The sequence below is a fragment of the Oncorhynchus mykiss genome, chromosome 1, assembly GCF_013265735.2.
Source record: "Oncorhynchus mykiss isolate Arlee chromosome 1, USDA_OmykA_1.1, whole genome shotgun sequence".
NCBI classification, from domain to species: domain Eukaryota; kingdom Metazoa; phylum Chordata; class Actinopteri; order Salmoniformes; family Salmonidae; genus Oncorhynchus; species Oncorhynchus mykiss.
Genome location: NC_048565.1, coordinates 15,557,770 through 15,580,934, shown reverse-complemented (window position 1 = coordinate 15,580,934; position 23,165 = coordinate 15,557,770). Strand labels below are relative to the sequence as shown.

The 23,165-nt window shown below is 40.1% G+C and overlaps 1 protein-coding gene across 1 annotated transcript; it reads left to right on the top strand.

The window, feature by feature from the left end:
* The first annotated feature begins 824 nt into the window (after positions 1-824).
* LOC110489874 (excitatory amino acid transporter 5) lies at positions 825-23,071 on the top strand. Its single transcript, XM_021562869.2, has 11 exons — positions 825-1,144; positions 3,203-3,282; positions 3,835-4,050; positions 13,526-13,568; positions 13,713-13,920; positions 17,005-17,104; positions 18,079-18,312; positions 19,468-19,662; positions 20,661-20,795; positions 21,066-21,168; positions 21,440-23,071. The coding sequence occupies exons 1-11, from the start codon at positions 899-901 to the stop codon at positions 21,602-21,604; spliced, it is 1,725 nt and encodes a 574-aa protein (XP_021418544.1). The 5' UTR covers positions 825-898; the 3' UTR covers positions 21,605-23,071.
* The last annotated feature ends 94 nt before the right edge of the window (positions 23,072-23,165 follow it).

The following is a 23,165-nucleotide window of genomic DNA, read 5'->3' as shown; positions in this document are numbered from 1 at the left end:
ATCTAGATCACAATGACGATCAAACTTTATAAGATTGACCTTAATGGGGATTCATCTACTGATTCTTAGATGTTTGAGATGGGATCAGTTTAATTGGGATTCATTTAATCTCAGTTCATAAATTCAATTTGAAAGCACATTTTTAAAAAGAATCAAGGATGCGAATGCAAACGTTTCTGAATGTATAATTTAATTGTGCAATGCTGGAAAAAAAATGGTCCTACAGGCGGCCATATTGGTCAGCTAATACGGGACTAGTAAAGGCACAGTGCACTACTTCGTTATTTAATCATTTAAAAATATATATTTTTTATTATTCTATTTTTCAAGGGGTGCTGCAGCATCCTCAGCACCCCTACTTCCCACAGCTATGCCCTCAGTAGCCTATAACGTGTCCAAGAAAGTTAAAGGTCCTGCGAAAAGCAAGGTTGTTGCAGATTGCCTGTTACACCTAGAAGAGGATGGACCTTATGTTCTTAGCTTTGTTCCTCTCTAGGTTTTTCTCTAGGCCTCTAGGGAGTTTTTCCTGGCCACTGTGCTTCTGCTTCCACTTCTGCTTGCTCTTTGAGTTCTATTCCGGATTACTGTAAAAACACCTTGTGACAACTGCTGATGTCAAAAGAGCTTTATAAATGTGTTGAATGATTGAGATGACAAGACATCAACAATGAAGAAGTACATAAGCATGGCAGCCGCCTAACAAGAGAGACTTGTTAGATTTTATTACACACTTGTAAGCCTCTTAGTCCCGCTAATTCTCCCTGACTGTGGGCTGTGGCTGGCAGGTGTTTACTCTACACAGCAATGATGGCTTAATCCCCATGTAGGCTATGTGGTTCCTCAGAATCGCCCCACTCCAGAAGAATTTGACGGTCTTCCCAGTGAAGGACTTGGAACTATGGAGGAGCTACTACTGCCCACTGAACGCGAGGAGACGCACTCCAACAATAGCTCATATTCTCCAAGAGGAGAAACCATGTACCAACGTATCAATAGATTTCTCCATGGGGCTTTTGTTGATGACTTGAAACAGTGGTTAAGGGGCTACGTGAAGCGCAACGGCTTGCTGACGCTCTCGGTATTTGCCGTGTTGACGGGCTGTGTCCTGGGGGCTGTGTTAAGAGGGAGCCATCTCTCTACCCAGGTAAATTGCTCTTTATCACAGTCAGATGCATGTGCAAATTCTGTTTGAATATTTGATGTGCCAGCCTTCCAGGTCCCTATGTCTCTTGGTTTGGAAGTCTCTTAGCAGTGCATACATACACTGAGTGTACAAAATATTAAGAACACCTTCCTAATATTGAGTTGCCCTCCCCTCAGAACAGCCTGAATTTGTTGGGGTATGGACTCTACAATGTGTCAAAAGCATTCTACAGGGATGCTGGTGCATGTTGAACCCAATGCTTCCAACTGTTGTGTCAGGTTGACTGGATGTCCTTTGGATGGTGGACGATTCTTGATACACACAGGAAACTTGAGTGTGAAAAACCCATCAGCGTTGCAGTTCTTGACACAAACCGGTGCACCTGGCACCTACTACCATATCCTGTTCAAAGGCACTTAAGTCTTGCCCATTCACCCTCTGAATGGCACACATACACAATCCATGTCTCAATTGTCTCAAGGCTTAAAAATGCTTCTTTAACCTGTCTCCTCCCCTTCATCTTCACTGATTTAAAATGGATTTAACAAGTGACATCGATAAGGGATCATAGCTTTCACCTGGATTCACCTGGTCAGTCTATGTCATGGAAAGAGTAGGTGTTCTTAATGTTTTATACATTGGCCACTTTTCTGTTTGACCACCTCGCCCTCTTTTCGTGACGGTGTTCCACTTAAACGCCTACAGAGCTCCTGTTTGCATTGCCTTGATGCACTGGAGCATTTCGTTGTTGGGTTGTAGAAAAACAAAGGATATCATCAGCAGCCAGACCTAATGAACCATTGAGAGAAGCTTCAAGTGCACAACACTATCAGCAAAGGATGGGAATGGAACCCTGTAAAGTGTTGTGTGTTACAGTTGTTATAGGAACAGCGAGCCAGTGCACAGCTATAAGAGCAGCCTGCATTCATCCTCTTGATTGAAAAAGTGGTTGTTGGGAAGGAGATAATGACCTCTACTAAGCAAAATGTTTCTGAGAGGAAAGCACTCCGTTGGCGCACATGTAGCAGTCTCAATGCATTTTGTGGAGGAAGAAATTGTCATCTAGACCATAGATGGTGAATCGATGAATGACTTCAGAAAAGGAATTGCAGCATATTCTTGGAAAGCAACAGGAGATACCTAGATAGTTGTAGGCCATCTTTTGGGACTCATAAGTTTAGGAAGGAAATGTATCATCTGCCCACATTATCACGCCCTTCCAGTTCACTTTTACGTGAAAGATGAAAGAAAACCGATGTTCAGAACAGGTCAATCCAAGCTCAGTCGTGTCAGGAGAGGAGAGGGGATTATTTGATCTCAGACTGAGAATTGGCTTGCCAAAGCAAACATGGCCTTAAGTGTGCTCGATAATCACAGGTGACGTGTGACCCAAGGCTGATGTTTAAAAGTGAGCAAAGGTTTAACTGGTGGGAATTACTGTGCGTGTTACAACTAAGAACTGTGTCACTCATCGGGGTTGTGGTCAATTCCATTCCAATTCTCTTCAATGTATACTTTCTGAATTTAAATGAAATTGACCCCAACTCTGTCACTTACAGCTAGCTAGTAATCTATGTCTCTGAGACCTACAGTATCAACGCCATCCAAACATTTGAAACCACATTGATTTTATATTTGATCAATGACTAATGTCAATTATAAAGATTCTATTCCTATGAACCTGATCGAATCAACCAAGATTATTCCACTTTTTTTGTACTATTTTGAAAACCAAGAACAACCTTTTCACAAGGGGTGAATCTGAAAAGCAAAAGGCATTTGAGATTCACCCAAGTGTGTGCTGATGGGAACTTTTTCCTATTGGAAAGGAATACTTGAAACAAAAATATCTGTCCAACCTTTGAAAAGGGTCTCCTGTGGAGAGTTTGAAGTCAGGAACACTGCTTGGGTTTCTTAAGTTTTGTAATATGTTTGAAGATGCATAATTTTCCTCAAATTAAGTCACCAGCTGTCACTGCTTTGGAGGGGTTCATGTCTACTTATAATGTATAGTAATTGTTTTTATGTAACTAATGTTTCTTCTGATTTCCCCTCCAGGCTAAGATATATTTCTCGTTCCCTGGAGAGCTTCTCATGAGAATGCTCAAAATGCTTATCCTCCCCCTCATCACATCCAGGTAAACATCTGTGATGTCAGCCTCTGTCCCGTAATATGGTTTTATATTTAGTCAGCAACAGCGGAATACAAATATTTGATGTTCACTCAACACAAAAGATTTTCAGCCTCAAAAGTGACTTTTAAAATGCTTTTGAGAAAATTGCATAACTGGACAAGGGATGTTGACTAATTTTGCTGCTGTTATCACACTACACCCACTGAAAGTAGCTTACCTCCTACAGAATGGTAATTTTTGGAAACCAAATGTCAATAGATTCCATATTGTCTACATAACATGACTGGTTCCAGTTATATCACACCTGTCCGATGGTATAAGAAGTAGTAGTACTTACAACAAACATTTGAAACGGGGTCCTTCTGCCACTTCATTAGAAATTAGAATTAGATCTTGCTTAGGTCCACACTCCTGGTCATTCTCCGTAGCTTCATTTAACAGGTCAGTAGACTGGAACCATATTTGAGTACAAATTTAGGCACCAGTGCAATTATTGGGACATTATTTATTGTACATTTCCATTATTTGATGCTCTCTCTCTCTTCCCTTTTACAGTTTAATGTCAGGACTGTCATCCATGGAGCCCAAAGCCTGTTGTCGTGTGGGTGTTCTCACTGTGACCTACTACCTGTGGACCACCTTCATTGCGGTGGTGGTGGGTATCCTGCTGGTGATCATCATCAAGCCTGGGGTGGGCACCGAGATGGACAGCATCAGGCTAGGAGGAGGGCCCGTCATGACTTCTGCTGATGCCTTGCTAGATCTCATCAGGTGAGTGACCAATGAAGATAAACCTGAAGCTCGACAAGCAATATCTACAAACAATCAATACTGTCTAAGGCAGGGATAGGCAACTAGATTCAGCCGTGGGTTGATTTTTGTCGGAGCGGATGGTCGGGGGACCGGAACATAATTATAATAATTTGTACACTGCAAATTGACCACAACTAAGCCCAAAAATGTATTTTATTCTAAAATAACAATAATTTCATAGCTTGATTACATTGAGACACGATCACATACACTCCATGGCCAAAAACATGTGGACACCCCTTCAAATTTGTGGATTTTGCCATTCCAGCCACACCCGTTGCTGACAGGTGTATATTTCTGCCCTGCTAGAGCTGCCCCGGTCAACTGTAAGTGCTGTTATTGTGAAGGGCAAACATTTAGGAGCAACAATGGCCCAGCCGCGAAGTGGTAGGTCACATAAACTCACAGCTTATAGTGATTAAAAATTTACTGTCCTCAGTTGCAATACTCACTACCGAGTTCCAAACTGCCTCTGGGAGCAACGTCAGCACAATAACTATTGGTCGGGAGCTTCATGAAATGGGTTTCCATGGCCGAGCAGCCGCACACAAGCCTAAGATCACCATGCACAATGCCAACGGTCAGCTAATGGGGTGTAAAGCTCGCCCCCATTAGACTCTCGAGCAGTGGAAACATGTTCTCCGGAGTGATAAATCATGCTTCACCATCTGATAGTCCGACGGACTAGTCTAGGTTTGGCGGATGCCAGGAGAACGCTATTTGCCCCAATGCATAGCGACAACTATAAAGTTCGGTGGGGGAGGAATAATGGTCTGGGGCTGTTTTTCATGGGTCGGGTTAGGCCCCTTAGTTCCAGTGAAGGGAAATCTTAATGCTACATTATACAATGACATTCTAGATGATTCTGTGCTTCTAACTTTGTGGCAACAGTCTAGGGAAGGCCCTTTCCTGTTTCAGCATGCAATGCCCCAGTGCAGAAAGTGAGGTCCATACAGAAATGGTTTGTCAAGATCGGTGTGGAAGATCTTGACTGGCCTGCACAGAGCCTTGCCCTCAACCCCATCGAAAACCTTTGGGATGAATTGGAACGCTGACTGCGAGCCAGGCCTAATCACCCAACATCACCGCCCAACCTCACTAATGCTCTTGTGGCTAAATAGAAGCAAGTCCCTGCAGCATTGTTCCACCATCTAGTGTAAAGCCTTCCCAGAAGAGTGAAGAGGGAAGGCTGTTATATCAGCAAAGGGGTGGCCAACTCCATATTAATGCCCATTATTTAGGAATGAGATGTTCGACAAGTAGGTGTCCACATACTTTTGTACATACTCATGTAGTATGTGTCTCTTTCGTAATTAAACATTTTTTTTTTTTGCTGAATTACTGGTGATTTTAGACTTTTTTTGTACAAAAACTTTTTTTTAAATAGGGGTTTACTTTGTGGGGGGGGGGGCAATATTTACAGCAATCAATATACATCTAGGGCCTAGGTGCTGGGACAAGCGATATTACAAAATACCTATATTTTATGGACAACCAATATCTACAACAATACTTTCAGTCTAGGGACAAACAATATGGTCATTTTCATGTTAAAGGAAACATAAGCACCAACATGTGAAGATCATAGGAGCATGTCAATTTGGGTGTCAAATGAAAGCTAAGAGTATATTTTTTATTTTATTTATTAAGGCATATCAAGATTTTCAACCAGTTACCATCATAAAAATGTGGAATAAGCAAAGGCTTTGATGGTAAAAGGGTCTTAGAAAACATCCTACCAAAAAACGTCTCACGGTATTAGAAATACATCAAAAGTAAAGACCCCTGCCAACTAATATCAACATTTATATTAAGTTTAGGATAATTTTTTGCCTTGTGCCTGGAAATTCCGTTACCAAAAACACACATATCTTGAAGATTTTTTCTAATTTCTCTTCCTCATGAGGAGGATAATGAAAGTTCACAGAAGTAACAGGTCAAGGTAGACATATAAACTAGTTATGTTTTTTACAATAAATTTTATTCATGAATTATGACATTTTTAAAATGTTTATTATATTTTACCTTTATTTAAGAAAAAAATATATATTTTTTTTTTTACCCCTTTTTCTCCCCAATTTCGTGGTATCCAATTGTTTTAGTAGCTACTATCTTGTCTCATCGCTACAACTGCCGTACGGGCTCGGGAGAGACAAAGGTTGAAAGTCATGTGTCCTCCGATACACAACCCAACCAAGCCGCACTGCTTCTTAACACAGCGCACATCTAACCCGGAAGCCAGCCGCACCAATGTGTCGGAGGAAACACCGTGCACCTGGCAACCTTGGTTAGCGCGCACTGCACCCGTTCCGCCACAGGAGTCGCTGGTGCGCGATGAGACAAGGACATCCCTACCGGCCAAGCCCTCCCTAACCCAGACGACGCTAGGCCAATTGTGTGTCGCCCCACGGACCTCCTGGTCGCGGCCGGTTACGACAGAGCCTGGGCGCGAACCCAGAGTCTCTGATGGCACAGCTAGCGCTGCAGTACAGCGCCACCCGGGAGGCCCTAAAAAAATAAAAATAAATCTTATTTTCAATGATGCCCTAGGAACAGTGATTCTGTTACCAAATCGGTAATGTAATTTCAGAAAAATATGAATTGCTGCAATTTAATTCGCTACAATGGGAAATCATGGTAGTTACAAACCCCAGTTGGGTCACCTGCTATATTGTCTTCCCTTCCACTGGCATACTGTTATGTTCAGCTGATGTTCAACTGTTTTCTCTCTCTTTCTGTCATCTGGTGGTCAAACCAAAAGTCTGGACAACCCCTCCTCTCTCTCTCGCTCCTCCAATTAATGTCACCTCTCCCGGCTCTTACTGACCTGACCAAATCCGAACCAGTCATAGAAGTCTATGTTTCACAAATTCGGACATCCCAGTAGAGTACATTACAGTAGAGCACACTACTGTACACTAAAGAAAAGTATAATACAGTACAGTAGTGTAGAATAGAGTGGAGTAGAGTTGAGGACACTATAATGAACTATACTCTACTCTTCTTTACTATACTGTACTGAACTCTACTGTACTATACTGAACTCTACTGTACTGAACTATACTCTACTTGTATATACTCTACTGTACTGAACTCTACTGTACTGTATTGAACTCTACTGTACTATACTGAACTCTACTGTACTGAACTATACTCTACTTGTATATACTCTACTGTACTGAACTCTACTGTAATGTACTGAACTATGTTCTATGTTGTACTGTACTGTGCTGTACTGTCCAAACTTGTAAAACCTAGACGTCTATGATTGGTTCAGATCCGGGCCAACCAAATTTGGTCTTGTTTGGTGGCAGAGCTTATTAAAGTAATAGCCAGGGTATAGAATAAAAGAAAAATATGCAATATCCTCATCTTTATGTACCTGTTTAGAATACATCACCTTGAAGAGAATGGCATTCATAGTTCATTGTTATGCATTTCTGTGTAGTACAGATCAGGGACCCATGATGAAATTCCTTTAACACAATTCTGTTACCGGTTATAAATCCACCTAATTTACTCTAGTTCAATAACCAAAATATTGTTTTTCATAGTCAAGGTGCCATGTCATAGCTGACACCTCATTCTTAATTCAGAGCAGATATTTACATTTTTGGAAAATGTGATCACATAAAAAACAGAGGGAGATTTTACTGTTACCAAACTTCGCATCTGCACAGTTCTTCCAGTAAATGTGTTTTTGTAAACATTTCTTTGTAAATTGTAAAAAGTAGTCCTTGTGCATAGAGTTGTATGGTTTGTTCAACTTTGAAATCAATGGTTTTTATGATGCATATGTTTTAAGTGAAAAATATTAGTATCAGCACAATTCCGTTAGCGTGGAATTGCCCATATACAATACTTACAATGTAGGGACCAACACAGCGGCCTTGTGGTTAGTGTCTCCGCTCTGAGATTGGAAGGTTGGGAGTTTTATCACTGGCTGTGTCAAGACTCTAAAAATGGGACCCAATGTGTCTCTGTTTGGCACTCAGCATTAAGGAGATTGATTGGGGGTAAGGTCCTGCGATCGACTAGTGTCCTGTCCAGGGGGTCTACTTGAACATCAAGCTGCCTCACGGTACAGTTATAGACTCCTGCTCTGTTCCGGCTCATGGCTACTTACTTTTTCTTACAGACTAGGGACAACTAATAACCAAAATATTTAGACTGATTGCCAGCAAAACCTAGTCAGTGTTCAATCAATTGCAGATAGCGATTTTCCAAAAAGTGCTTTCAGGAGTATAGGCCCTAAATTGGATTTGTTACAGCAGTGTATCCTGGGTAAAGGGGAGCTAATCAAATCAAATCAAATTTTATTTGTCACATACACATGGTTAGCAGATGTTAATGCGAGTGTGGCGAAATGCTTGTGCTTCTAGTTCCGACAATGCAGTAATAACCAATAAGTAATCTAACTAACAATTCCAAAACTACTGTCTTATACACAGTGTAAGGGGATAAAGAATATGTACATAAGGATATATGAATGAGTGATGGTACAGAGCAGCATAGGCAAGATACAGTAGATGGTATCGAGTACAGTATATACATATGAGATGAGTATGTAAACAAAGTGGCATAGTTAAAGTGGCTAGTGATACATGTATTACATAAGGATACAGTCGATGATATAGAGTACAGTATATACGTATGCATATGAGATGAATAATGTAGGGTAAGTAACATTATATAAGGTAGCATTGTTTAAAGTGGCTAGTGATATATTTACATAATTTCCCATCAATTCCCATTATTAAAGTGGCTGGAGTTGAGTCAGTGTCAGTGTGTTGGCAGCAGCCACTCAATGTTAGTGGTGGCTGTTTAACAGTCTGATGGCCTTGAGATAGAAGCTGTTTTTCAGTCTCTCGGTCCCAGCTTTGATGCACCTGTACTGACCTCGCCTTCTGGATGATAGCGGGGTGAACAGGCAGTGGCTCGGGTGGTTGATGTCCTTGATGATCTTTATGGCCTTCCTGTAACATCGGGTGGTGTAGGTGTCCTGAAGGGCAGGTAGTTTGCCCCCGGTGATGCGTTGTGCAGACCTCACTACCCTCTGGAGAGCCTTACGGTTGAGGGCGGAGCAGTTGCCGTACCAGGCGGTGATACAGCCCTCCAGGATGCTCTCGATTGTGCATCTGTAGAAGTTTGTGAGTGCTTTTGGTGACAAGCCGAATTTCTTCAGCCTCCTGAGGTTGAAGAGGCGCTGCTGCGCCTTCTTCACAATGCTGTCTGTGTGAGTGGACCAATTCAGTTTGTCTGTGATGTGTATGCCGAGGAACTTAAAACTTGCTCTAGCTGGCACTAGATTTAGGGACTCTCAGTCCTGTAGCATGACACTTCAGTGCTGATGACAAATCAGGCTGAGAAGTCATCCAGCACCCACAACCAGACCGTCAATTTCCATATCAAGTGTCCACTCCCTTCATAGGACTTCTTTCTGTGCAAATCAAACACACTTTTGCTAACTGGGAATCCACTGTCTACAGTTGATTAAATACTGGCCTCAGTCTAGTTACAACCTTCACCTGTCTCACAGAAACTAGTATTCTCACGCAAACTAGTATCTGTAGTTTCAAAACAGCCTATATATCCAGTCTAACAACAATGAATTACCAGAATCTCACATCAAACTCCTATCTAATATCTGTCCCAATCACATTGGGCTTTGTATGTTTTTAAATGGCAAAAAATAGGGAGCTGCATATTGGCTTTTAATGTAATACAAGACATGCTGACGTGTCAAGCCTATGTCTTAATAAAGTCATCTCTAATATTTGGGTGTTAATCCATATGTTTTTCTCCCCTCAAATGAAGAGCATACATAGACATTCCAGTCCAAATGACTACTTCTGGCAATAATTAAATTGATAAAACATACAAATAAATAAATACGTGAATTGTTAGATACTACTGCACTGTTGGAGCAAGGAACACAAGCATTTCGCTACACCAGCAATAACATCTGCTAAATATGGGTATGTGACCAATTTGATTTGATATGATGAAAACTTGTCCTCTAGCAAATGTTGCAACTTGAGACTTGACTTTGCAAAAAGAAAAAACACTTGCCACTCGATATCGACATTGAATTTTGTCATCTCACGCACTATATTATCCTATATGTCCTTTGTCGTGTCTTTGGCATCATTAAACTGAAGACTTATTTTGATCAAATAAATTCTCTGTAATTATTATTACGTGATTAAACTAACTTAATCATGTAAATGTAATTAACTAGGAAGTCGGGGCACCAAGGAAAATATTCAGATTACAAAAATATTCCTAATACAATTTTTCTGATATTTTAACATCTGATCAATTAGTCTTCTAATGAATGAATTATTCTTTACCTCACTTCTTTACCTCACGTTAGTCTCATTCCAAACGTCGTAAATTGCTGGTTATCTGCACGAACCCAGTCTTCACTATGAATCCGCCATACATCAATTGTCTCAATAATTTATTTATTAACTAACTAAATCACAATAATGCACACACAAACAGAGTAAATATGGTTACAAGGAAATTATATGGGATGTGCCCTAGTGGCCTAATCCGGCATGGCGGCTTGGTAGACAAAGGGACTGAGAATGGCGCGAAAGATAAAAGACACTACAAAGTTGATAATTATAACAATTGAAATGCTAATCCTTTGCACATGAAAGCTCACTCGTTCGGGAATAATTGCAATCAATATATATATTTAAGCTCAGTGTGTCGTCTTGATCTCTTTTGGAAAGTTTGAGTTTGTCCACCCTCTCTCTCTCTCTGCCGTGGTTAGAATGGATAGTTCAGAGTAACATTCAGCAATGTTGTTATAGATAGATGTTTCGGTGGTTGTCGGCCTTCGCATTCACGGGTACACAATTTCTAGCTACAGACTAGTAATTAGTATCTAAGAGTAGTTCTTATTCTGTCGGATCGATAGTTTCAGAGTTTAACCACGTGGTATGGTTAAAAGATTCAACAATCAACTCAAACTCCCTCTGTGATGAAGTACTGGTCTGAAACCTTAGCCCTCTCATGGTTATCGAGGTAAGTTGGTCTTGAAGATAAATTCCCAAGGTGGGGGTTATATTCGGAAGAGCAGAAAAAGGCTGTCCCATGACGCCAGGTCAATGTCTGTGCTCATGGGGCGGGCCAATGACTTACTTAACTTTAAAGGGAATTGTGTTCCCTTGCATTAAACAGTTTAAAATCACATTACATAATTTCACAAATAGTTTCATCATTACTCATTCATTTTATACAACAATTAGATACAAGCCTCATAACTGAGACTCTTGTATAAACAGAGTTATGCTAATGTGGCTGTATTGTCTCTCATGAGTTTCACAAATATTAAACGAAATGTACCAGTCGTAGCTGGATTCTTCCCCGACCGTGTAAACCTTCTCCAAAACATGTACATTGTTCAGTTCTCAAGTTCTATGCTGGAGAAGAGGTTCCTTTGTTCTCATGTGAAACCTTCTCTCTATATATACTGTCTGGCCATGAGGAAGAGAGTCTCCTTCAGGAATTTACGACTTGAGATAACAGCAGCCTGGGTGTAGGCGAGAAAGAGAGGGGGAAGGCACGCTATACCCAAAGAGGACCACGTCATGACTCCTTTATAACGGAGTGCTGCAGGTTATATGCTTTCTGTTCTGTGTCTTGAACACTCAGTCACTTAAATCACCGGTTGCGCAGCCCCATTGTCCTCCAGTATTTATTTACTAGCAAACGTGATAACACATCACTCCCAACATACACAAGCAATAACTCTTCACAGAAATGTTGCAGCACCCTACATCTAAACTGTATGGGAAGAAAACAAGATGATTTTTCAGTCTGATGTAAAGGGAAGGAAATTTTAAAATAAAATGTTCTATAAGTAAATGTTAAATAAAAAGGTTGCTGCAGTTTGACAGGGTTTTCATCCTCCCTGGGGCCAGGAGTTTTTCCAGAAGTAATTTAAAACCATGTGTCCTGTTTAGAAAATACTGTATCTGTATACCTAGGTGAGTAGGTGGCAGGTAACCTAGTTGTTAAGAGCATTGGGTCAGTAACCGAAAGGTCAATGGTTCACATCCCTGAGCTGACTAGGTGAAAATCTGTCAGTGTGCCCTTGAGCAAGGCACTTAACCCTAATTGCTCCTTTAATTTGCTGTAAATGTTAATCTGGTCCAACTACTAATTAATCACTGTTGGACCCTATAGGGTCCTGATTTATACCTGGTTAGGTTACCAGATTAGGAAAATCTCCAGGCCCCAGGGAAAACAATTTGCCCCACCACTCTGGGACCTGTGGGGCAACCTCTGCATCAGGGCATCATCAGTGCATTGAAATTGGCATAAAACACAGTGACTTGAGGACTCTAAACCCCAAATTAGTGACTTGACCTGAGCTGTGGAATTTGGAATTTTACTTGAGACTTGCCCATTATTACTTGGGATTTGACGCGAAACTCAAAGATTAAGACTTGAGACTTGCTTAAGACTTCCAAATTGTGACTTGGTCCCATCTCTGGTACTAGATACAGGCCTAACATGCATGCTACTACCTATTGTTGTCAATGCTTGCGTAGTTCTGTGCAGTAGCAATGACTGTCTCACAATCCAGTTAAATCACAGGGGTGATTAGGGTATTTTTAGTCATCCATAAGGGATGATTTACAGATTAACTCAATCATGAACGGTGGGGATACAATGATCTCGGTGGAGGATCTCTTCGCCAGCACACGTCAGGAGGGAGTCTGGCTCATGTCTGTCTGATCTTACCTCCCTCTTTTAAGGGCCCTCATGGGAATGGTCTGCCCACTTTATCTAATTATTTAGTTAAGGAAAGACCGGAAGAGAGGAGAGCCCGAGTTAAACTGATAAAATGAATTTACATTTTTATTTAACTAGGCAAGTCAGTTAAGAACAAATTCTTATTTACAGTGATGGCCTGTAGGGGGCCTATAACATACTGTAGGGGGCCTTATAACATACTGTAGGGGGCCTTATAACATAGGGGGAAAATGGCCTCTACTGTGTTCACAACTGAGACACTTCACAAGTTCTTACTTTCTTTGCAAATACATCAAATGACTTGTTTGGCCCATGCAAATACTTTAAACACATCAAATATTTTATGCAGACATATCTCAAAATGTGTATTCATCACTGAATATATACATTCTGTAGAATACATCAGATCAATTCTCAGAGTGCAGGGGACCACTTTCCTTTGTATGGTTCACCACTTCCTGTAACAATTCAAAAGGATGCTATTTGTGATAATCATACTCATCAAGTTGGAATAATTATAACGTATTATGACTCTCTCTTGTGCTGTATTGATTACACCTTACTGACACTGATCATTAATGAATGACCACGTGTTTCACCCTTAATGCATACACCAACATATCAACATCCTAAATTATAACATATTATCTTTTTACAGGAATATGGTTCCTTCCAATCTTATTGAGGCAACATTTCAGCAGGTGAGTAACACTAGACCAATGATACATTTACCATTGTTCCTAATAAGTCAGATGTTCCATTGGTTGTGATTAACATATCCCTACAGCTGATGGGTATTGTAGTTTATATTGCCTTACTCATCTGCAATGTTCTTATTGTTCCAGTACAAAACAGATCTGGTTCCTATCCTAAAAGTCTCCAGGGTCACAGTGCAGCCCGACTTTGTGTACGCCATACCTGATGAAAGTGACCCCAGTGGTCGGACGGTGTTCCTGGAGCTCACTCCACCCCCTGAGATCCACTACAAGACCAGACCTGGCAACAGCCAACAGATGAATGTGCTGGGGATCGTCATCTTCTCTGCCACTATGGGTAAGACCAGCAGTGGTGTAAAGTACTTAAGTAAAAATACTTTAAAATACTACTTTACATTACTATTTATATTTTTGACTACTTTTACTTCACCACATTCCTGAAGAAAATGATGTACCTTTTACTCCTTACATTTTCCCTGACACTCAAAGGTACTCGTTACATTTTGAATGATTAGCAGGACAGGAAAATGGTCCAATATGCGCAGTTATCAAGAGAACATCCCTGGTCATCCCTACTGCCTCTGATCTGGCGGACTCACTAAACACATGATTTGTTGCAGTGTGCCCCTGGCTATCCGTTAATGGTTTGCTTAATATAAAGAATCTGAAGCGATTTGCCGTGCCTTCAGAAAGTATTCATTCCCCTTGATTTATTCCACGTTGTTTTGTTACAGCCTGAGTTCAAAATGGATTAAATAGCTTTTTTTCTCTCACCCATCTACACCCATCTGCACACAATGACAAAGTGAAAACATGTTATTAGAAGAAAAAAAATCAAATTTATTGAAAATTAAATACAGAAATATCTTATTTACATCAGTATTCACACCCTTGAGTCAATGCACTGCCTTTGGCAGTGATTACAGCTGTGTGTCTTTCTGGGTAAGTCTCTAAGAGCTTTGCACACCTGAATTGTATAATATCTGCCCATTATTCTTTTAAAATATTCTTCAAGCTCTGTCAAGTTGGTTGTTAATCATTGCTAGTAAACCATTTTCAAGTCTTGCCATAGATTTTCAAGACAATTTAAGTCAAAACTGTAACTAGGCCACTCAGGAACATTCAATGTAATCTTGGTAACCAACTCCAGTGTATATGTGGCCTTGTGTTTTAGGTTATTGTCCTGCTGAAAGGCTAATTTGTCTCCCAGTGTACAGTGCCTTGCGAAAGTATTCGGCCCCCTTGAACTTTGCGACCTTTTGCCACATTTCAGGCTTCAAACATAAAGATATAAAACTGTATTTTTTTGTGAAGAATCAACAACAAGTGGGACACAATCATGAAGTGGAACGACATTTATTGGATATTTCAAACTTTTTTAACAAATCAAAAACTGAAAAATTGGGCGTGCAAAATTATTCAGCCCCCTTAAGTTAATACACCTTTTGCTGCGATTACAGCTGTAAGTCGCTTGGGGTATGTCTCTATCAGTTTTGCACATCAAGAGACTGAATTTTTTTCCCATTCCTCCTTGCAAAACAGCTCGAGCTCAGTGAGGTTGGATGGAGAGCATTTGTGAACAGCAGTTTTCAGTTCTTTCCACAGATTCTCGATTGGATTCAGGTCTGGACTTTGACTTGGCCATTCTAACACCTGGATATGTTTATTTTTGAACCATTCCATTGTAGATTTTGCTTTATGTTTTGGATCATTGTCTTGTTGGAAGACAAATCTCCATCCCAGTCTCAGGTCTTTTGCAGACTCCATCATTTTTTCTTCCAGAATGGTCCTGTATTTGGCTCCATCCATCTTCCCATCAATTTTAACCATCTTCCCTGTCCCTGCTGAAGAAAAGCAGGCCCAAACCATGATGCTGCCACCACCATGTTTGACAGTGAGGATGGTGTGTTCAGCTGTGTTGCTTTTACGCCAAACATAATGTTTTGCATTGTTGCCAAAAAGTTCAATTTTGGTTTCATCTGACCAGAGCACCTTCTTCCACATGTTTGGTGTGTCTCCCAGGTGGCTTGTGGCAAACTTTAACCAACACTTTTTATGGATATCTTTAAGAAATGGCTTTCTTCTTGCCACTCTTCCATAAAGGCCAGATTTGTGCAATATACGACTGATTGTTGTCCTATGGACAGAGTCTCCCACCTCAGCTGTAGATCTCTGCAGTTCATCCAGAGTGATCATGGGCCTCTTGGCTGCATCTCTGATCAGTCTTCTCCTTGTATGAGCTGAAAGTTTAGAGGGACGGCCAGGTCTTGGTAGATTTGCAGTGGTCTGATACTCCTTCCATTTCAATATTATCGCTTGCACAGTGCTCCTTGGGATGTTTAAAGCTTGGGAAATCTTTTTGTATCCAAATCCGGCTTTAAACTTCTTCACAACAGTATCTCGGACCTGCCTGGTGTGTTCCTTGTTCTTCATGATGCTCTCTGCGCTTTTAACGGACCTCTGAGACTATCACAGTGCAGGTGCATTTATAAGGAGACTTGATTACACACAGGTGGATTGTATTTATCATCCTTAGTCATTTAGGTCAACATTGGATCATTCAGAGATCCTCACTGAACTTCTGGAGAGAGTTTGCTGCACTGAAAGTAAAGGGGCTGAATAATTTTGCACGCCCAATTTTTCAGTTTTTGATTTGTTAAAAAAGTTTGAAATATCCAATAAATGTCGTTCCACTTCATGATTGTGTCCCACTTGTTGTTGATTCTTCACAAAAAAATACAGTTTTATATCTTTATGTTTGAAGCCTGAAATGTGGCAAAAGGTCGCAAAGTTCAAGGGGGCCGAATACTTTCACAAGGCACTGTATGTTAGAATGCAGACTGAAACAGGTTTTTCTCTAGGATTTTGCCTGTGCTTAGCTCTATTTCATGTATTTTTATCCTAAAAAACTCCCTTGTCTTTACTCATGACAAGAATAACCATAACATGAAGCAGCTACCACCATGCTTGAAAATATGAGGAGTGGTACTCAGGGATGTGTTGGATATGCCCCAAACATAACACTTAGTATTGTAGACATAAAGTAAATTTCTTTGCCACATTTTTTTGCAGTTAAGTATATTTTAGCAATTACATTTACTTTTGATATTTAAGTATATCAAAACTTTTAGACTTTTACTCAAGTAATATTTTACTGGGTGACTTTCACTTTTACTTGAGTCATTTTCTATTAAGGTATGTTTACTTTCACTCAAGTATGACAATTGGATACTTTTTCCACCACTGACTGTATTCTGAAGGCCAGTATTTTCTGTTTCCTTCTTTTTTCTGTTTATATTAAGTCTGTTTACATTATACATCTGCAGCTGTCTATCCCTCTAGTATCAATATTATATGTATCCATCTCTCTAGACTGAGAAGATAGAGCCAGATACATATATTTGTCATTTTGTTCCTTCAGGGCTGTTGCTGGGGAAAATGGGCGAAAGAGGAGCACCACTAGTCAACGTGTGTCAGTGCGTCAACGAATGTGTCATGAAAATCACCAACACTGCTGTTTGGTAAGCGGGGTACCAGCTTTATAAGTACCAGCATCTGTGTCCGTTACCATATTTATCATTAGTTTAAATGATAAAGGTTCTAATTTACTGGTTCAGTGGGTTAGAGGATGGTACCGGCAACACCAGGTTTGTGGGTGTGATTCCCACACTGTATACTGAATACCGTACACTGTATACTGAATGTGTGTCACTATAAACTGTCACTTTGGATACAAGCATCTGCTAAATTACCCAATAAATATCATAAGTCTGTTGCCTTTGATGGCAACCTAGTCTTTTGGCTTTCTGCTATGAGCAGCATAACCCATGAACATTCAAACTAGTGGGATCTAAAGAAACAGTCTGCTACCCAGATGTGTGTTCCGTGTTACTTTTTTTTCTACATGCCTGTACACGGGCATGTGGTGAGAACGTGGTCATCGTCTTGTGGTCAAGATGTGGTGGAGACGTTAGGCAATCTTCTTGACTCGCTCCACCCAGCAGTGAGCTGCACATGCCGAGGATTAGTCGACCAGGAGTAGCACACTCTGTGCTCAGGGTCAACAGTGACTAATCCCAGGGAACTTTGGCACCACCCATGCAGCTCAGGTTTACCTCAAACGGCCCGGCCAAATTGTTCAAACGGCCTTACCATAGAAGTTCAATTGCTAATAGGATTTACCTCAAAGCCTTGAATGACTCTTGGCTCTGACATGGTTTTAGTGGCAGGGATCAACTCAGGTGACACAACACAGCAAATTTTTTCTTATTATTTTTTATGAATAAAGTAGTCGTCTAGTTTTCACAATACATAATGTAATAGAAAATAACAATTTATTTAGTTTTATTCTATTCCACTTGGTGGAAACTGCTCATTAGGAAAAACACATTGACATTTCACCTAATACAGACAGTCTTTGAAGGTGTGTATTTTACAAACGTGAAACACAGTTGTATATATACAGTAGGTCATTCGTTCTTCCTTTTTCTTTCAGGTATTTTCCATTTGGGATCATATTCCTCGTAGCTGGAAAAATCCTGGACATGCAGGACCCATCTAATCTTGGGAAGAAGCTGGGCTGGTACACCATCACTGTTCTGGCCGGGCTGTTTGTTCACGGCCTCATCCTCCTCCCCTTCTTCTACCTTGTCCTGACTCAGAAAAACCCCTTCACTTATATCAGAGGCCTGCTACAAGCCTTGGTCATAGCACTGGCCACCTCCTCAAGGTAAGCAGTTGTCTCTCTGAGCCCATTTTTCTCATCGAACAATGATGTTCATTGTCCTGAAGGTCTGCAGTATGCAACCAGGGTTGGGGTCATTTCCTTTCTTAATTCAGTTAGTTCAGCATGAAATTAATTGCCATTCAACTCATGTTGAATTGGAAAGTGAGCTTTTTATGAGGAATTGAATTTCAGCTCACCCCCTGAATAGAAAAGTAACTGCCCCCCATTCAACAAAGTTCCATAACACCTGATTCATCAGGTGTGTTAAGGCATCAGCATGCTTCAGTTTGGCTGGCGCCTAGCCGAACAAAACTTGTGTGCTCGCATATTCCCTTAAAAGACCTTCACTTGAAAAATAAGAAAAAAGTGACAATAGTACTGTTTGTCCATTTTGAGATGCCGTAGCCAGTATGCATTTCCTCAGAATAGTCAGAATGAATCTAAGATAACTCAAGAAATCTGTCATTTATTTTGGCGTTTTTGCAGAGATCTTAGTTGCGTCGTTTCACATCTAACTATTCTGCTTGGTGCAGTATTTTTCAAAACAAAAAATGTGCAGGAAAACGAGTCAACTTTATTGAAAAATCCTTACTGTTGACCAATCACAGATGAAGGGGCTTAGACTTGGGCTCCAAACTTCGGTGTCCCCCCAGCAAAAATATAATATGCCCGAACAGTCGAAAAAACGCTCACTGAAGTCTAGTGTTGGGCAGGGACAAATGCACTGTGGCCCTCCAGGACCAGATGTGAAGAAAGCTGTCAGAGGATTGAGCTGAATGCGTGAAAAAGGTTCCTTATAAACATTGTAATGGCGAGTTTGATTGATCAGCTTCAAACACTACAAAACCTTTACCGTAGGCAAATTCATCTGTATCATGTTGCAATTGATCCCCAGTATGGTGAGTTTCAATAGAAGGACAGAAATGTATTAAGATAATAACTTAAATGTCAAAAAGTATGTTTAAAAATTCGCTTTAAATAGCTTTAAAGCTCAGTGTTGCAATTGTTGTAAGTAAGGAGTGCAAACAGAAGGATGCGAAAAGGAGGAAAACTGACAATATTCTATCCAGAGGATATCAGTTCATAATGGTAGAAGCCCCTTAGTCAACGATCTCTCTCTCTCTCTCTCTCTCTCTCTCTCTCTCTCTCTCTCTCAAGTTCTGCCACTCTACCCATCACTATGAAGTGCTTGCTGGAGAACTGCAATGTGGATCGGCAGATAGCACGCTTTGTGCTGCCTGTGGGGGCCACCATCAACATGGACGGAACGGCTCTTTATGAGGCCGTGGCGGCCATCTTTATTGCCCAGGTCAACGATTATGAGCTGGACTTTGGCCAGCTGGTCACCATTAGGTATGTACAGTGGTGGAGAAAGTACCCAATTGTCGTACTTGAGTAAAAGTAAAGATACCTTAATAGTAAATGATTCACGTAAAAGTGAGTCACCTAGTAAAATACTACTTGAATCAAAGTCTAAAAGTATTTGGTTTTAAATATACTTAAGTATCAAAAGTAAATGTAATTGCTAAAATGTACTTAAGTATCAAAAGTGAAAGTATAAATAATTTAAAGTTCCTTATATTAAGCAAGCCAGATGGCACCATCTTCTTGTTTTTTTATTTATTCACGGATAGCTTGGGGCACACTCCAACACTCAGACATCATTTACAAACCAAGCATTTGTGTTTAGTGAATCTGCCAGATCAGGTAGTAGGGATGACCAGGGATGTTTTCTTGATAAGTGTGTGAATTGGACAATTTTAATGTCCTGCTAAGCATTCAAAATGAGTACTTTTGGGTGTAAAAAGAAACTGTATGGAGTAAAAAGTACATTATTTTCTTTAGGAACCTAGTGAAGTAAAAGTAAGTTGTTAAAAATATAAATAGTAAAGTACAGATACCAAAAACACTACTTAAGTAGTACTTGAAAGTATTTTTACTTAACTACTTGACACCACTGGGTATGTATTGGGTTTCAAGTCATAAAGCTACCATTGCATCTGCAGGGTGAAACTTTGAGTCCAAACTGAAAAACAGTAAGCACCCGGTGTAGTCTGCCATGACAGCCTTGGTCCTGGGTGCTGAGATTATAACCGGTGTGACAAAAAGTAACATTCCTCCTGATATGACTTTTGTTTCACACAACATTAGTACATGTGAATGTGCATTATCGCTGTACTGAGTAAATATTATTTTCATGATGAGATTCAATCACTGTGTTTGATTTAATAAAAAATCCTTACAAGCAATAAGGCTGTCAAAAGGTATTGCTCATATCAGTGTTACCATGGCAGAATAGTATTGTAAATCACCTTCTTAGCTTTGTAATTGATTGTTTTGGTCTCTAACAGTATAACAGCTACAGCTGCCAGCATAGGTGCTGCTGGGATTCCCCAGGCCGGCCTCGTTACCATGGTCATTGTCCTGACATCAGTGGGTCTGCCACCTGATGACATCACCCTCATTGTGGCCATCGACTGGGTGTTGTAAGTTCACTATGACATAAGTTAGTAATTAATATTCAATATCTACAGTAGGCCTACAACGTATTAGAACACATGTAGTTAATAGTGACTTAAACAGCTGACAATGATTTAGAATGGTTGTCAAGGGAAACCTTAAATTGTTTACTAACTTCATGGCATAGGAGAGACTGGTTGTTATGGGGAAGTATTTTGGTGCATTCGGAGACAATGTTTGTGGTTGGAGTGGGAGGCTGATCTCTGCTGGAGCTTTTGTATTTCCTGTCTTTTCAGGGACCGATTCCGAACCATGATCAACGTGCTTGGAGATGCCCTGGCAGCAGGAATCATCGGCCACTTATGTCGGAAAGACTTTCCTCGCGGTGGTACTTACAAGGTAGGCAGCTGTCACTGTCTAGCTGCAACCATATCATATCATCCACCTATAGTCCTGAGTTCCCGTAAAACTGTTTTAATGTGAGGTATAAGAGACCCTGCACAAAAATAATTACTGAGGTCTTAGATTAATGTAATGTGTGTGCTGGCCAGGGTTACAAGAAAACCAATATGAAAGCAATATGTCATGTGAATATAGACCTCTGAACATCTGAACAGTTTTTGTCACTTATCACAGAGATACTGATCACTGTGTGTGTGTTCCTTCCCAGTCACAGCCTTCATACGGCACACAGAACAAACACAACTTGCACGACATGCAGAATGGCATGCCACTGACCGAGTTGCCTTTGCACAAGCAAGACTGTTGTTATGAGGTGATGGAAGACACAGTCAACGAGAGCCCCACTATATACTACAATATCTGTCAAGTTTAACTCCTGGGAACACGCTAACCTCAAATGCTGGACGTTTTGGAGCGCTTTTCCTCCACCTCTGCCATGAAACAGTATTAAACTGCTGTCATCTACTCCTTTTTTTGTGACTGAACATTTTGTTCCACTTTGATGGCGACACTGCAAAGGTCAAATCAGTGTTTTACACAAATATTTTTTTAAATATATTTTTTAACAGTGATGAGTTAGGAATTGCCCCATTCTACCACTACCATCTTATTAACTCGGCTCATCCAACATCAAGTGGATTCCCTGGATGTTTTTATTTGATTTATTATTGTTCTCTACTGAACTGTTCCTCATCATGATCCATGTGTTTATAACTACATCCATTTTGAACAACTTTATTGGGAGTCGTAGACTATGTGCGTTATTGATTTGTTTGACAAGCATAGGAAGTATTGTATGGTCATATTGTACATTCTGGGTCAATTGCAATGAACTCATATTTAACTCAACTAAATCTTCCTTTTAATGTACCTAACATTTAGTGGCAGTTTCAACCATCTCTAAATGCAATAAAGTACAGGGAGAAATGCTGTAAAATTCAAAACACCTCCTCTGATTATCTTTGTATATGAGCCCACTTTATTAATATTCATAGACTTTCAAAAAACAAAATGTAGTGTTGCCTTAAATAAAATATTTAATTTATCATCTACACAGACACCAACCATTTTGTCTGCCAACACATAAGCAAACATTCCTCCCTTAATCCTAGCAACATATTACTTTAGGAATAACATTGTTTCTCCAGATTCATTTATTGTACATATTTTGATAAACATATTTTTGTTGTTGATTTCAAGTGATTTCTGGTCTATTTATATTTTGCTATAAAATGCAACACCAACATGGACTTGAGTTCCTTCCCACTGGGCACAAACTGAATGAATCAACATTGTTTCAACGTCATTTGTCAACATATTTAGACATGGAATCTACATGTAAAATACATTTCATTTGAAAAAAAGTCAACATAAACTGTTCTGAGGGTGAAATTTCAACTACAAGATTATGTCATCATGGGAACCAATTTTCAACCTTGTATAGAATTTGTACCTTTGAACAATGTCAGATCGTCATCGTTATATCCACTATCAGAGAGAGAAAACAATAGGCTGGGCAGCACCTCCTACTGGATAGTTGATCTATCTACAGCTATCCATTTGGTCTCCCCTCCAGGGTTTTAACTAAAACCAGCCCTGCTTAGCATTGATATTGGTTACTGACTACTACCAATGTGCTATCCTGAGAATTATTTTTGAGAGACCTCTTTATATCTGGTTCTATCGAAGTCATACCGAAGGATTGATTTAGCAGAGCAAATTAAATGTAACCATACTCTATAAGTCATATATAATCAATGATACTATACTGAACAAAAAATATGAAGGCAAAATGTAAAGTGTAGGTCCCATGTTTCATGAGCTGAAATAAAAGATCCCAGAAATTGTCTATATGCACAAGAGTTTATTTCTCTCATATTTGGTGCACAAATGTGTTTAAATGCCTGGTTACACACACATTTGTTTTCATTGAA